Below are 17,319 nucleotides of genomic sequence, written 5' to 3' on the forward strand. Positions count from 1 at the left end.
TCACATGGTTTAACAACGGCGAAAAATGCGTTTTGCGTGAACCTAGTGAAAGAAACCTGATTTCTTCCAGTACTTTATTTTAAAATATATCACTAGACCTAAAATCGTTGCTTTCAAGAAATTAAGGATTCACTCTTTCTCATTATCACAGTAGGAAATTTCATTACGAAAACCAGAGCTGGCTTTCTTATTGTCCTTTGGCAATAGGTCAAATATTTATTTCAGTTCTCGCTCAACAATAGGTTAAATTAAATATTAATCATTTGGGAGATATAACCATCCAATGTTTAAATTAATAATTTAACAAAATAGTTTCCGATTCGATCCATCGCGCTTCAAAACCATGCTTGCCACAACCTAATTACACGCAAAAAATTTGATCAAAATCGGTCCAGCCGTTTAAAAGCCTTATGGTGACAAACGTCCGCACAGATTTTTATATATTAAGGGTGTAATGATGGGTATGTCGGAGTCGTAAATTTTAAATATTTTATTTGGTGTTAAGTACTTCCATTTCTTTAGTATGGGCAGACAATGTCTCATTACACTTGAATTAATTTTGTTTGATGCATCAGTGAACAATTAAATATTACCTTTTTCATTCTTTCGCTGTTACTGGTTCATATTGGTCTCATATGCAGTTCAAATAACCCTGTCCGATAGATCTGAATGAAAATAGTTGTGTAAATTTTCTCAGAAACATATGTTGGCATAGGAAAAGTTAAGACAATATGTTCATCCAATCAAAAATCTTTATTTCTTTAAAAGTGTTGCTTGACAGGTTCACCCATAGTTTTTTCAGCAATGCTAATTGCTGTTTGAAACATGATATGTTCACCTGGCTTTTTACTATAATTCCAACAACAAAACGCACAAAAACATTCTTTTGCTTCCAAAAATAAAAATAAATGGAAAGGAGTAATCATTATTCTAGTATGAAGACTCATATGGATGGATATTAGAAAATGAATATTTTAGTAGCTATTCATTCGTTATGCACACATTTTAAAAAGACATTTTACTCTTGAAGCTTAATTATGAAACAGACCATTATATTTATTGTTAGAATTTTGAACTTTACTGTATTTGCTCTTTATTACAATATTTTAGAGAGTTCTATATTTATGTGTGTTTCATGTTTATCGGTTTCAAGTAGCAATAATGCTTTTCTTAATTCAGTGAATGGTGAACAGCCTTCTCAGCATCACCTGCCTGCACATGGGGCCATGAGCTTGCCCATTGGGCTTTCACAGAATCCTCCGAGCCCGGTTCTACCGTCTTCTTCTCCCCCGATTGATTCTGATAGGCACAGAAATAAGTAAGTTATATATTTTTTTTAATTTAAATTTATGCAAAGGTTCATTAATGTGGTTTAAATGGTTATTATTTATGAATATTAGAATGTTTTAAAAAAAGCTGCTCTGTGTAAAGGTAGACCGTAATGGGATAAATAAGCCAATATGTCCAATTATTTTGTAAGTTCTGAAAAGTAGGTAGATTGCAGCAGTTTCGCTAACTTAGGGAGCAGATAGAGGCATATCCTTGGTACTTTTTATCATTGGAGGGCGGGGGGGGGGGGGGGGGTGGCAAAAAAAAAAAACATTAATTGGTGACCACTTGGCAGTACAGTACCAAGTTTTTTCTCAACAACTATTTGGTGCTGACAAGAAAAATGAGATGCCAAATCCAATGTCAGTTTAGCAATAATTAGTGAGATTATTCTAGCACCAAGTTTGTTTCTGACTCTATGATATAATGCCAAGTTAGCTATAAAAAACTTGCTAATATATGGGTAAGTGTTTGTGACTTTATAAAGTTACTTTGGTTAACCTTGAAATGTACAACCCAGTAACCCCCTAAAGTGTACCCATATCCCTAATGTTTTTACAACTTCTGCCAGCTCCTTTTTCTAATGATATCGGTGCTTGCGAAAGTTTTTTAATTAAAATATTGAACAAACATTTTATTAGATGAATGAAACTATCGTGTTTCCCATAAATCTATAAATTATATATGCTTACATATGATCAAAAATAATTGTGCTAAAATAGTACCGTGCGATCAAATTAATGCCAACTCTTCTCATATATAGCAAGAAATAACAAAATTTTTGAGGCGCTCTCCCGTGGGTTATTCTTTTACTAAGTTTCTCAAGCTAGTTAAATGTCTATAAATTTATGGGGCAGGAATTTAATGATGCTAGTGAAGTCTTGATCTTTATTTCTACTCAACAAAATAACATTATAAAAGCATAAACTTGCTAAATATTGCTGACATGTGTTTCATGGTTACAACAAACTGGGTCCTTGCAAACAGATGTCAAATGTCTTTACATATGTTTTATGTTCACATCATTTTGCACTGAAAAGAGTTTTTTATAATCCTCAATTATGTACTTGTTTTTTTTTTTTTTTTTTTTTTTTTTTTCAAATTTCGCCCTTTTTTTAGTGTTTATATTTTTACATTTTAGCACAAAGGCAATTATTTCTTACTTCTACATCAGTTAAATAAAGTCTGGAGCACCGAAAATCAGCTATTGGAAATAAGCTATTTGCAATTACCATTAACTGGAAATTCCTTCCCGTGGTACCATTGTAGCCTTGGGAAAACGGGCTCCCAATAATTTCTGCTCTGTTGCTTACATGAACCAGTTCTCCCTAAATCTGTATGGGAAAGAATTTTAAGCTTCCAGGTGTTGCCTTCCACATCGTGAAAGGGAGTGGGAAAGGAGGTACACAAGGGGAAGGTTGATTGTGTGTGTTATGATTGGGTTTGTATTGATTGTCTCTCTCTCTCTCTTGTGTTGAAAGAAATAATACAAAAATATATTTTTCCTTTTAGGAGGAAAGACCAGAGACTTACAAGGTAAGCCGCTATTCATTTTCTGAATTATTTTTGTGCATGTTCGTTTTGTCTTAAATTATTATTATTATTATTTTTTAAGTGCTGATTTGAATTTGATTTAAAATGAAATGATGATTGATATCTAAGCAGAATTCCTGGCCAAACCGCATGTACATTAAATTAACTGCTACCACAGCAATGTAGCAACCAAAAATAGAGCATTCCATAGAACACTTCCACATTAAGGACAAAATGTGTACTTTTATTTACTAACAGTAATTAAGAGTATTCGAAGCAGTAATCCCATACCTGAGTTTTTACATACTCATCTGGATTTTTTGTGTTTTTTCAGCAATAATGTTTCATTTTCTGGGTATTTCAAATAGTTTTTATTTTAAAGCAAAATTTTTTAGATATTTTATTAAAGTATTATAATACTCTGTAGTTGTGTTAAGATGCTATAAAAATCTGTTAATCTAAATAGCTATGTAGCAAACAAAATACTTCATATGGAAACTACGGTCCTCACTTATATACAATAGAGAGATACTGGAGAAAATACGTATGAATCTTGATTGTTTTAAATGGTCATTTCACCTCTTTTTCTTTTCAGCAGGGTCTGTATCCTCCTTTAAAACTACTCCAATATTCCTTCAATAAGGAAATTTTTTTGAAGGGCCCTTCAAACTCCTGCATTTTTGTGTTAACTCCTCCGAAACTCCTTCGTTTTTAGCTTAAGACTACATTCTCTTCCTCGATATAATCATTCAAAACAGATAAATTTTCTCTTTTTTTCCAAGTAAGCAAATATTATTTGCATCTTTCATATTGTTACCAAAACAGGGATTTATCTCCAAAATTACTTAATTTAAGGAAGCAGACCTACATTGTCTCATCAGAATCACCTGCATTTTCAATTAATGAAAATGGCCTCTTTCATGCTACGGTCAAGATCTGGAGCAGACAATTCAGGTTCAGGGTCCAATTTCCCAGTAGGCAGAGTAGGGTGGCAAATTTTGTTTTATCCATTCAGTAGGGGGGGGGGGGGATTCCAAAAATTTCTCGCTCTCTCTCCTTTTTTTTTTTTGAAATTTAAAATGTTATAAATTGTTAAATTTGATATTATTTGTTGAACTTAATTTAAAGCTTTTTTGTATTTCGTCCATGCCACTTGTCAAGTGGAATATCAGTGTTTTGCTGTCAATCTCTTAGCATCTGCTTTCGATTTGTGATATTTCTTTTTATTTCTCCTTAGTGTACAATACAAAGCTTATTGAGCTAAAATACAAAGTTATTTTTAGTATGAATGTAATGTGTTTATTGAATTGATCGATATATTATATTTTGAATAATAATAAAAGGCAAAATCCATGTATCACGTGCCGAAGCAGGTTATCTTCGACTTTTGGCTTACCAAAGCATGCTTTCATTTAGGTTGATAAAGAAAGAAAATGAAATTTGGCCCAAACATGAGGGAAATTCAGAAAAATGTGGCTAATATTACACGATACAATGTTTTAGGTATTTTTGGAGTTGGAATCTAAAATCTAGATGGCATAGTAATACAGAATTTGGCTTAAATCTTCTGTGCAACCTGTAGTATGTCGGTTTATCTACCGATCTATGTGAATATCTCATTTTTTGAATTTTTGTGCGTTAACTCATTTTTGCATAACATCCTCTAATTAAGGTAGAGACGTTTTCTAAAGTGCTTCAAAAAATAATGATGTTTAAATCGTTTGAGCGGAAAACTGGAATAAAACTTTACTGGTCCCACGGGCCGCCAAAAATTGGTCGTTTATTTGAAGCCCTGTTGTAGAGTGCTTGAAACTACTCCTCACATCCCCTTTTTCTCTCACCTAGGGAAGGTATGAAGAAGTACCTGCGAGAACGAGGAGACATGGTTCTGGTGATCCTGCACGCAAAGGTAGCGCAGAAATCCTATGGCAACGAGAAGCGATTCTTCTGCCCGCCGCCCTGCATCTACCTGTTGGGGGATGGGTGGCGGCGGAAGAGGGAGCAGCTGACCAGGGAGCAGGGGGAGGGGGGAGAGCAGCTGTGCGCCTTCATCGGCATCGGCAACTCGGACCAGGAGATGCAACAGCTGGACTTCGGGGGCAAGTCCTACTGCGCCGCCAAGACGCTCTACATATCGGACTCGGACAAGAGGAAGCACTTCATGCTCTCCGTCAAGATGTTCTATGGCAGTGGGGAGGACATCGGCGTCTTCCACAGCAAGCGGATCAAGGTACGACCCAGCATTCCTTATTAGGAATGTAGGCCTAGCTTTGAATTATCCTATGCTGCTTCTATGCTCTTTTTAGTCAAATGGTTTTATGTTTATGTAAAAGAAAGATTTGATATGGGTTACGTTCAACTATTAAAATTGCACTATGTGCAGTGCAGTTCTGGCTAGTTGGGATATGACCTTGATGAAGTTTACTTTTTTTGGGGGGGAGGGGGGGTTCAGTATAAAACGGACATGTTATTGGCTTGGATTTGAGTTGCACCAGCAGTTCCCTCCAGTCCCTGATTTATTCAGCATGGAAGCAATGCAGGAGAAGCTATTTCAGATAGAGTGATGTGCTTATGATGTAGGATAGGTCCTGTAGCTGCTGTATATGGCACCATTTGTGGTGTGTAAATAGTGTTCGGATGTGTTAGAGTGAGCAATGCATGTTCATGATGTGCCTGTGGAAGGTTTTGATCTGCAGTAGCAGCTTTGTCTGTGCCGACTTCTTTAGGCCTGTTGCCGGGTACATGGTCTCGCATCACTAAGTGTGATGTACATATCCATACACCACATGCTAATACGGTCGACTCTAGATAACTTGAAGCCCCATAACTTGAATATTCCTTTATCTCAACATTTTAATTGAATCTCAAATTCTGGAGAAGGCTGTGGGGATTTCCCATACTACGAAGCTTTTAGCTGGTCCGTTGGTACTTCTAGTTGTTGAACCTCGTTTTGTCAATTTTGAATAGAAAATACATTTGCTCCGTTGTTCGCTCAAAAGTTTTTCTTTTCCCGTTCCAGGTGATCTCCAAGCCCTCGAAGAAGAAACAGTCCATTAAGAACGCGGACCTGTGCATCGCCTCTGGGTCCCGGGTGGCGCTGTTCAACCGCCTGCGCTCCCAGACGGTGAGCACCCGCTACCTGCACGTGGAGGGGGGCTCCTTCCACGCCTCCTCCTCCCAGTGGGGGGCCTTCACCATCCACCTGCTGGACGACGCCGAGAGCGAGTCCGAGGAGTTCGGGGTGCGGGAGGGGTATGTGCATTACGGGTCCACTGTGAAGCTGGTGTGCTCGGTGACGGGCATGGCCCTGCCGAGGCTGGTGATCCGCAAGGTGGACAAGCAAACGTCGCTGCTAGACGCGGACGACCCCGTCTCCCAGCTGCACAAGTGCGCCTTTTACATGAAGGACACCGAGAGGATGTACCTCTGCCTCTCGCAGGAGAGGATCATACAGTTCCAGGTGAATATTCTCGCATGAAACGTTTATGCCTCTTTTGCAAGAGGCAACTCACTTGAATCAACGCCTAATATCGCTTTCTCGCTTTTAGCATAGAGCGAAAGGATCCAAGTAAGAGCAACTTCGGTACTCTCGTGACTACCATCTGCCGATGGTCGACAGAATTAGAAATTAATAGCTGAGAACACAATTGGTTAACTTCTAAATTTAATTTTTGAAATTGACCAATTAACAATTTGATTTGAATTGTTTGGATCCATCGTAATGGCAACACCATCCATGTATTGCCGCCAGGTAACGTTGTTAGAGTACCGGCAAAGGATCACTTTTAGAAGCAAATGTGATAGACATTTTGTATTACGGACGCGTTGGTTGAATCAACTTTGGAACGGACGGTTATAGTCCGACCGCGAACAGTCGACTCTTATCAATCCTTTGAGAAAACGAGTCCATTCCCTAAAATAGGTAGAGAAAGAAGAAAGGATGCATGCTATATTTTTGAGTTTAGCTTTATTTTGGGGATATTGAAAATATATATATAATCCTATAGATGGGGAAAACCTAACCTGGCAGCATTGTGAAGGCTACACAGATCTTAATCACAGCATTGCGATGCTGGCAGGTTAGGCTTTCCTCAACTATAGTATATTTTCGTTGCATGACTATTTAGACTTGAAATGTTTAAGTTGTTGCAATAATTGTATTGAGTTGGAGAAAAAGTAAAATTGACGTGTTTTGCATTCTTTATTGCAACCCTTTTCTCTCCAATTTTGATTTTAAACTAGCTACAGGAAGGGTTGTTGTCCCTGAACAGCGGCTTCTGAAAGAAGTAAAACCAAGACCCACCTACTTGCTTGGAATATGACCTGTGCAATGAGATGTCTGCCTTGAATGTACAAAACTGAAATGTTGTACCTGTTTGGCTAATTTACAAGGTGACATTTCAAGCTGTAGAACCAATACCACATTATGAATTCTGATCGTTAATTTTACTATGTGTATCTCCCCTTCATGAAAACAAATGCTTCTGAAATAAGGTGGAGTCAAGGGCCAATTCCCGACAGCTGAACTTGATCCAGATGTGTAACCAGGTAGAAAAGTGAAGGAATCAATCGTTTTGCACCCTTCACACGACAATTTACTCATCATGCACACCAGGCACGTTTGCCACTATCATTCTCATCCAGCAGTTAACTAGTTCAGTCAACTCAGTTCAGTTTTAACATCGTTGTAAAGCAGCTGCTCGAATAAATTTGACTTATTTGAAGAAAAGTTGGTTCAACTAAGTTGCCTTCGTGTGAACACAGTAAAAAATGCCAGTCAACTAGTTGAAAGGCAACTTTTTGAAAAGTTCAACTCACTACCCTGTATGTTAGAGGCCTTAAATTTTAATATGTTATTTTGTTTAATTCATATTTTTGTTAATTGGGACAATTTGATTCCCTATTAGTCCGGATTGATGAGGTTTTACTGTAATTTCATCTGCTATCTGAAGACAGATTTCTATTACAGGAAAGTGAATAAAAGTACTTCAGGGAACATAAGATTCACCATGAAATCAGATTATTCCATTTAAAACATCACTTAGTGTTGCTCTGTATTGGAACAGAGAAAAAGAATCGAAAAATTTATCACTGAAAATCATTTTATATCCTAAAGTTAGTGAACAAACTACATTTTTTTGTTTGTATATTTACAGATGGTTACTGACATTAGCTTCTTTTTCTATGCTTTTCTGTAGCTATAAGACAAGACTCATGTTAACTAAACATAATGAGCTGATTTTTTTCTAAATCTCACAACTAACAATTAAGTTTCTGGTTATTATTTTCATTCACTCTTAAATCTACACCTTTTTGCAATACTGGTGCAGTTTTGATGAAACAATTGAAACAAGCAGAAGAATAAAAGAAGAAAGTAGTTGTTCAGAATGAAAGTAAAGCTCCAAAAAGTTAAAAGAACATAAAAATAGCTAACAATTAAATTATACTTTATTTTGTCTCTTTTTTTTGATTTCATCAAAGTGAGTTGAATTTGTTGCATTAATTCATAATAGTTAGAGTAACAAAGTCATAAAGCCTACCACCACATATGAAACCATTTTAGTTTCAGTTCAGTGGGATCGAAGTCATTGCTTAGTACTGATATTTCTGTTTTGTTTTGCAGGCAACTCCATGTCCCAAGGAACCGAACAAAGAAATGATTAATGATGGAGCTTCTTGGACTATCATTAGCACAGACAAAGCAGAGTACACATTCTGCGAAGGGATGGGCCCTGTTCGATCCACTGTGACGCCAGTCCCATTGGTGCACAGTCTACACGTGAGTTTTGACGCTTCAGTTGCATTTCTTTTATCCATCACTAAATAGAAGCTTTATACCATATTATCTGTAGATTATCTTATAAAAATTTAAAATTAATAAGGTGGTGATAATACACTGCCACAGATTATCTATGCTTTTTCTTTTTCAATGCCAACATGTTGAACCTCAATTTACAGCAATATTCACCAATTGGGACTGATTTATTGCTTCAGGTTGTTTATTTTACATGGCTCGCATTTTCCTTTTGCACACTTCAGGCTGCATAAAATATAAAACCCTCCAGTCAAGGAAGAAGCAGTCTCCATTTGCACTAGGCTGCTCTTTTGTCTTGATTCTTTGTCTTTAAGAAAAAAGCATACTATAGTCACTATTTTAAGAAGATATCATTTCTTCTTAAAATCGTGAATGTCATTTTTTGAATTAATTTTGATTATACTTTAAGCATCATTACTTCTTATTTTTAATTAAGTTGCTAAAATTGTTTATTAAATCAAAACTTCTTTTTAGATATTGTATTATCAGCAGATTATACAAATTTTTTTTCTTCAGGCCGATTTTGGGGGCTGCAGATTATACACCATCTCGTATAATGTACAGGAAAGCACGGTAGTTTTGAATTATAGAAATAACTTCATTAGTGTAAATCATGAATTCTCAATCATTGGTCTGTAAAAAACTTAAACCTGTCTTCAGATTTTCACCAATCTGCATTAAATAAAGTTTTTCGACTCAAAATAATAATGATGATAAAATTTGTTCAGTATTGTTTTACATTAACCATAATTTTTGATTATATTTTATTTATAGGTAATAAGTACAAAAGTTCATGTCATAGTTGTTTAAATATTGTGGGTAATAAATAATAGCAAAAATTTTAATAATAACTTAATTAGTAGTTTTAATGCTTAGTAAAGTTTTTACTTTTAAAGATAAAAACTGATCTGCTGAAATTTTGTAATAGTGGTCTATTTGCTCATTTTGCCCTGATTGAACTTGGAAAATTCATATTTTCTGTCCAACTAAAGTTCGGAAAACGTTTTTAAGAAAACTGTAATAAAATGAATAAAGGTAAAAGATGCTCCAAATAAAAAAAAATTCCCTCCCCATAAAACTATTTTTTCAGCCAACAGATAATGCATTAACTTTCACGATATTGAGCTCTGAAAGTAAATAGATCACTGCAATCAAAGTCCCGTGGTCTTTTTTTCCTCAATTTTATTTTCTTTGCTGTAAGTTTTTATCTAAAGTTAAATCCCTGAAAAGGAAAAGATATTGGTAGCTTATTTGATTTTTTTTTTTAAGACAATCAAACTATGTTATTGGTGAGACAAGTTCTGTATGTTTATAAAAGTGGCAAATTAGTTCTAACTAAACTGAAAAGATGGTGCAGCTCTTTGAAACTTTTAGGACTGAAATAACATTATTTAAATTATAATTTAAACTGTTGGTGATGCCCTTAAATTACATTTTTTTTTTCTTGACAGTTAAATGGTGGTGGAGATGTTGCCATGTTGGAGTTAACAGGAGAAAATTTTACTCCAAGCCTTAAAGTTTGGTTTGGTGAAGTTGAAGCAGAGACGATGTACAGGTGAGAAAAATAGAACACCTTTACTGTCACCTTGTTGTTCTTTTTCCTCCCTAACAAGGTGATTCTGTTCGTTTGATTCTACATCTGAAATCTTTTTTTTTTTGTACTTCAAACTAGTATTTGGGCCTTTTAATTAGAGTTTTCAAAATTTAGATCAATATCTGGTCGTTTTATTGCGCTTGTTGCAAGACAATAAAAAGAGCATACTGTGACCAAAAACTTAATATGACCACGGTCATTGAGGTAATGATTCATCCAATGGACTTGTAATTTATGTATGTGTGTGTGTGAACTTGAACAAAACTTTATTTTTATATACAGGGATGAGTTTTAATATACTTTTGTTTGAATTCCAGACTTTTAATTATTTAAAAATTTGTTTCTGAATTTCATCCATCTTAACTTCTGCCTTTTTTTTTTTTTGAAAAAAGTCTTCAGTGAGCTATAGCTTACTTTACAGAGTGATGGTGGAAAATCAGGAATTTGTTGCAACAAAACTATTTTCACAAACATGTAGCTTTAGAATGATCTGCATAGTTCTGTTATATATATATATATATATATATATATATATATATATATATATATATATATATATATATTAGGGTGGTCCTTATTTATATGGGAAATTTTTTTTTTCGGAATTCAACAAGTGACGCCCCCTAGTTTAGGGACACTATAATAAAAAGTAATCGGTGCAAAATTTTGAACTCGATCGGTCAATAATAACACGTGCCCCTAGGACGTTGAACTTTAACACTTTTGATAATTTTCCCACAAATCTTCGAGTTTTTACTTCAGACCCCGTACATCGTTTCTCCTATGTTTGCAAAAGATTTTTACAGCGAGGTAGCACTAAAATTAATCTTTTTAATTACTTCATATCGTCTAAAGATTTTACATTGAATAAGAATGAAATATTGCTTTAGAAACTTTACCTTAATCGTACGCTTTTCTCAATGTATCTCAATCGTGTGCATTTTTTTTCCTAGAGTCTTAGAGTTTCTGTGAAATCCTAAATTGCTTTTGTGACTCATATTTGGTAAATTGACTGTGAAATTCTTCGATTAATTGTGCTCCTCTTTAATTTGTATCATTCACAACTTTCAGCATTTTAACGATATCTCTTCCCTTTAAATAGATTCCTTCATTTTGCCTTGAATCAGGATCAAATAGGAAAACATCTTTTGGTGTTTGTAACTTATCAAACAGTTTTATTGACTTGTATTTGATTGATAAAGAGGAAGATCTTTACTAAGAAAGTCTTCCAAATCATCTACTGTTATTTGAAATTTTTTATACAGTCATCGGATACGTCTTCCTATTCAGCAAGCATTTTTTTTGAAGAAGTCTTTTCCTACCTTCAAAGTTAATTCTTTCATCCGATACGGACAAAGCTACTAGTTCATCCCCTAAGTACCATAAGTGATTTATGAATTTTTCAATCACTGCTTCTGCTGCCTGTTTGTCAACATTTTGTACGCTGCAGGTTTTTTAGACACTAGACTTTATAATTTAAAAGGTCTAGAATGGGTTGCTGCAAAAAACTATATCTTCATACAACATTTAACTGTAAAACAGCATTTACGAGCAATCTCTGCATGTAGTGTCAATTTAAATTGCTTCCTAAATATATAAATTTTCAAACAAGAAATTCTTTTTGCCACCCCTCTGGGTCAGGGATAAGCTCCAGGTTGCCGAAACCATATCCCTGTAGGAGGGAGGACTTCACCAAGAAATATAATTACACGTTATGAGAATTCTCTGTAATATTTCTTAATTCCACTTTCTATGAACAATAATAGGTCATCAAATTCTTCTTTTAGAATTTAAGTGGTATGTGTAATTTTTGAATTTTGAAGCGCTTAAATAATGGAATATCGAATCTAGAACTAAGAAAGGCAAGAACTTCTTTAAAGACACTCTGCAGTACCATTTCAAGTGCATGATGATAGCAATACAAATGCAATATATCATCGTTCGGCTTTTGCTCTAAAAAATTACATGCACAATTTATACGGCCGGTGTTGTAAGCCGCTGTATAAAACACTACAGCTCTAACAGTTAGCAATAAAGAGCAATCATCTAAGATATAATATACAACTGAAGAAATATTTCAGACATTCTGAGTAGCTGTTCAACATTGGAAGGAACATTTTAAGCCTATCGGCGTTTTTTTCCACTTACATCTGAATGTAGCTTTGTATCCCAGGGAATAACTAAAAAATCTAAATTTAAATTCATGAAATCTGATTTTACCTCTCGAAGATTTCCTCTTGCTCTTTTAAGGGATGTACGATTGATCATAAGGTTATTTCGACTTAAATTTACTGCATCTACATAGGCTGTTAATACATGAACAGCATTTTTGTCTCTAATAAATATGACATTTGTCTAACATTGATGAAATGCGAGCAGATCTCAATAGTTGTCAAGCTTTTTAGCGTTGTGGTAGACCAGATATAGCAAAAAGGTTCAACAGGTTAGGATAGATACCCATTTCGGTTTCTAAATCTTGTGAATTGCAAGAGGAATTTGATGATAATAAAGGATTATGTACTAAAATAGAAGGCAGTTTAAAGTATAGATTTTTACATTATTCCGATCTGGAATTTTTTTTTTAAAATTTATATTTTATATATGGAAAATAGAGTTTATTTTTATGGTAGGGTAATCGAGGATTTTTCAAAATTTAAATTATAAGAAAGCATTAACATTTAAGTATATAACTAAAGAACAGCGAATTAAAATATAATTGTCATAACTTATATTTATAGCATGGAAACCTAGTGACCCTATTTGCCACACCTATTACATACACAGAAAATTTTCTAAATCAACACCCCAAAGCCTGGAGGAGGCAATTTATTGTTGTCAAAAATCATTCATTAATGACCTAGGCCATTCATTAATGGCCTTTTGAATCCCTTGTGTCCATCTTGGTGGAAAGAAATGTTCCCCTGCCGCTTGGTTTGAAACGAGCGCGAATAGCGGTATGCCTGTCCCAAGGCCATTAGTGTACATGTACCCTATGTAATATGTAAAACTTTACAGAATGAAAGTGAGAGAATGGTTGGTCTGGAAGTAGCAACATCTATTGAGGTTCAAAATTACTTTAAAAAGGAAACCTAGGAATATTTTTACTTAAAAATGAGAAAATCTGCAATTTTTTCTTTAAAACTCAAAAAAGGGGTCCCTAGGGGCACGTGTTAATATTCATGGATTGACTTAAAATTTTGCATGGATCATTTATTTGTATAATGAAACAAATTGAGGGGGCATCGTATAAAATATCTACAACTTCAAAAATAAGAACCACCCTAATATATATATATATATATATATATATATATATATGTATGTATGTATGTATCTGAATAGCTTATAGTTTTAATGCAAAATCAGATTACAAGCATTTTTTTGGCATTAGTTTGCATTTTATGTGTACTTTCAGATTTTTTATACAAATTGCTTTTTTATGCCTTATTTAAGTACAACTTTTTTAATTAATTGATCTTACTAATTAATATTTTAATACAATTCTTCTTTGGGGGAGGGGGGAAGTTCCGAGATAATGAAAGTCTAACATCTTTTGGTGTCTTTTATATTGCAATGCTGGTTGTCATTATCAAATCGTTGTTTGAGACTGCACTATTGACATAGCAGTTATATGATTGGAATTTGAATCTTCCTTTAGTGTACAGTCATTCAGAGCAACGTTTATCCTCTTCTCTATTTTTAACTTCCCCACTTCTATTTTGAGAGTTTTATTGTCTCTGTTGCTATGAAACTGAAGAAAGACTCCTGAAGTATAGTTATCTAAGAACTAATAATTACGAAACCACTTAAATCAAATTATTTACTGATTCAGAATCACCTTACCATTTATGATAACTTTGAATCACGTGAGAAATTTAAAATAAAATAAATTATTTTTTTTAAAAAAATGTTGTGCTGATTTTCATATGGTTACATTGAAATTAATGTTCTATTAATTTTGTGTAGTTTTAAAATTCTAGAACAGTTACCAAAATATTTGACTGGATTGTTATTAGGTGTCAGGAAAGTATGCTGTGTGTCGTTCCTGATATTTCTGCATTCAGAGAAGGCTGGCAGTGGGTGAGGCAACCAACTCAGGTGAGTTTGCAATGTATACCTTTTTTTGTATGCAAATGAGATGGATGCAGGGTCATTTTTGTTTTAATTGATCGCAAAACTGCCTGTAAAATCTTCTGTTTGCTGTCATAGTGACTCAGTAGTCTTGTTTATATGCTAGCCATCATGTGAACTAAGGATTTAGTGAATTATGGCAGTAAGACCCTATCCAGGTAAGATCAAAGCTCATCTGCATTAATTAAAACGTCACATCTTAAACCTTCTACAATCAAATTCGCATAACATAAGGATCTACTGTATTTCTAAAACTATGAATGATTATCTGCTAGTATTCTTTCTACGTAGTATACAGTGAAAACTAATTTTCACTTTATTGATGCAGAATCATGGTAGGTAATACAAATGTATGCTTTTAGCAATTAAAGTTTTGTTTTTTTTCTGTGCAGAAATTTTGTGAATGTGTGTAATGTCATTTGATTGTCCCCCCTCCTCCTGTAGAGGTTTTATAAATTGCTGTGACAATATTTATATGTATTAGGTAATGTGTCCTGCACAATTTAAAGTAAATTAGTATGGGTGAACTAAGAATTTCTTTTAAATTTAGAGTTCTCAAAGTTTAATTACAAGCTGTTACATTCATGTGCACTGTACAGGGCATTTATAAAGTTTTACTTTGATGAATTAAATTTATTTGAACAACCTATTTGAGATTTATGCATAATTCTTTTATTATTTTGATTCTTATCACCTCAAGTTTTTCTCCTCATTGGTACAATATTAGCTAAATGCATGCAGGTGGTGCTACCATCGCAAGCTGAAAAAGTCGTCTCTGAAAGAAAAAACAGTTCATGAAGAATGAACTGTTTCAGGTGAATGAACAGTTCATGGTTTTGAAGGTCAAACTTGCAGAACCTTTGGTTTTACCACATATTACCTATACTAATAAGACTATAATGACCAAATCCACATCACCCACCCCCAGTAGGTAAATTCTGGCTGCCCTAAGTTAAAAATCGTCTAAATATTCTTAGAACTACGGAAGGATGCACTCGTGGGGGAAAAGTGAATCAACCTTGTGAAAAACATTTTGAGATAAGGATTGAAATAAAATAAGAATTGGGTGAAAACCTGATGTAAGGTTTTTCGTGAATTTTCTTCGTATGGCAAGATTCTGAATAGTTCACATCACTGAAGCACATCCATCATCAAAATAGTCACCTCAAGCAACTACGCACTTCTGCCAACATTGTATAACTTTTGGAAGCACTCCTGTAAGCCATTTTTCACAACCTCCTGTGAGGCTTCCCACATGCAGTTTTACTTCATCTGACAAAAGAAAGTCTCTGCAAATGTTTTTTAACTGCTGGCGATAAGTAAAAGGCACGCGGGGCTAAATCCGACAAAACGTGGTTTGACATCCAATTGAAGCATCCATCCTCAACATGGAAGTCTCCTTCTTCCCCACAAGCAGTTAAAGCTGCATCACAGAAGACTTTACAGGAGGTTGCAAAAAATGGCTTTCAGGAGTGCTTTGGAAGTTAAATGTTGGTAGAAGTGTTTAGTTGCTCAAGGTGACTATTTTGAGGGAGGACCTGCTTTGGTGATGTGAACTATCCGGGGTAAGGTTTTATACAACTTGTCCCCGCACTTTTGGATCATACTACATAAACACTCTGTCCTTCATGTAAGTCCATATAAAGAAGAACTCCCTGCATTTCAGGTCCCTGTGTCGTTGGTGCGAAACGACGGCATCATCTACTCAACGGGCCTAACCTTCACCTACACTCCCGAGCCTGGTCCTCGCACCCACTGCCCCCAGGTGGAACAGGTACTGAGGCCACATGCCAGGGAGCAGCAAATACCCCTCTACTCTGGTCCAGAACATCCCCTGGGGTAGAGTGAGGCCCGTTCGTTTCATCCGAGACATTTGCCTTCTAGTCGACGGTCTACACTCTCATGATCGTCTTTGAGTTTCGTTCCCCTATCGGGCTGCGAGACTCGCCTGTGTGATCCGCAACTTTCGAGTCGTCTCTCCTGTCACAAAGTGCTCCAGACTCTCTTCCACCCTCTACTGTTCCGAGTTCTGGAGCCGTTCCCCGTTTTTACATATTCTGCAAAGAACGACTGTATGAGACCTTCATCCGACTCGCCGCATAAGTGACATGCTTTTTCGGTACAATGCAGTCATGTGCTCAATCCTTCTGTTTTTCGCCAGCATGCAATCGATTCACCCAAAACAGCAATGGAAAATTTGCGACCCCTCCAAATGGGCCTTGGGTATATCGCAGTAATATCTTTTATAAAATCTGAGCAAGTATTTAAATATCCAGTTTTTTTTTTTTTTTTTTTTTTTTTGAGACCTCAATTTTGTCCTATCCATGTCTCATATTTTATAGAATATCTACTAAATTCCAAGTTGTTTATATTCTGGGAGATTTGATGCTATTTATATCCTTTTCAGGTTATGACTAGTTTTTTTTTTGGTGCGCATTTTTTTAAAAGTGTTTGAATTATTTTTTGTCCAGAAATATCTAATCTAATTTTAGTAAAAGTTAACGTCTAGTTCAACATCAAGTTGTATTACAGTCATTAAAATGGCATATGATACAAAAGCAAGTTTCAATTTACTGAACTGATGTTAGATCATAGGTGCATGATATGGTTCCCAATCCCTGTGTTATGTTGGGTATCTACTGTGTAAATTGACTGCTACATAAATATTACCACCTGTATGAAATATCTACATTATAGTATCTGGTGTAGGATATAATTCTGGGTTTCTGCATGTTGGCGAATGTGGCATTATGGAGCATGTGTCTGAAAAATTTTAAATCTTCATTTCCTCATAGGTTCTAGAGTTTGTGCTTTACAGTCACCACTTTAAATATATCCATGTTCCATTTTGTCATCTTATCATAAAACTCATGCCTCCAAGACCTTCTTGAAAATGTACATACTTCTACAAACTTCA

At 35.1% G+C, this 17,319-nt stretch overlaps 1 protein-coding gene across 1 annotated transcript; it reads left to right on the forward strand.

Annotated features, from left to right (window-relative positions):
- Positions 1 to 1,223: 1,223 nt before the first annotated feature.
- Positions 1,224 to 16,245, forward strand: LOC129220611 (recombining binding protein suppressor of hairless-like). The gene is made up of 8 exons (XM_054855041.1): positions 1,224 to 1,318; positions 2,842 to 2,865; positions 4,708 to 5,092; positions 5,882 to 6,322; positions 8,486 to 8,641; positions 10,129 to 10,232; positions 14,288 to 14,369; positions 16,069 to 16,245. Exons 1-8 carry the CDS (start codon positions 1,227 to 1,229, stop codon positions 16,243 to 16,245), a joined length of 1,461 nt encoding a protein of 486 aa, XP_054711016.1. The 5' UTR covers positions 1,224 to 1,226.
- Positions 16,246 to 17,319: the final 1,074 nt, after the last annotated feature.

The sequence above is a fragment of the Uloborus diversus genome, chromosome 4 (assembly GCF_026930045.1).
Source record: "Uloborus diversus isolate 005 chromosome 4, Udiv.v.3.1, whole genome shotgun sequence".
Taxonomy (NCBI): domain Eukaryota; kingdom Metazoa; phylum Arthropoda; class Arachnida; order Araneae; family Uloboridae; genus Uloborus; species Uloborus diversus.

What these genes read in the sequence shown, in the direction of transcription:
- LOC129220611 (XM_054855041.1), top strand. Translation starts at nt 1,227, where the DNA reads ATGAGCTTGCCCATTGGGCTTTCACAGAATCCTCCGAGCCCGGTTCTA. An exon ending in AAAGACCAGAGACTTACAAG is followed by an intron (nt 2,866 to 4,707) that starts GTAAGCCGCTAT and finishes TCTCTCACCTAG; the next exon opens with GGAAGGTATGAAGAAGTACC. An exon ending in GAAGCAGAGACGATGTACAG is followed by an intron (nt 10,233 to 14,287) that starts GTGAGAAAAATA and finishes GATTGTTATTAG; the next exon opens with GTGTCAGGAAAGTATGCTGT.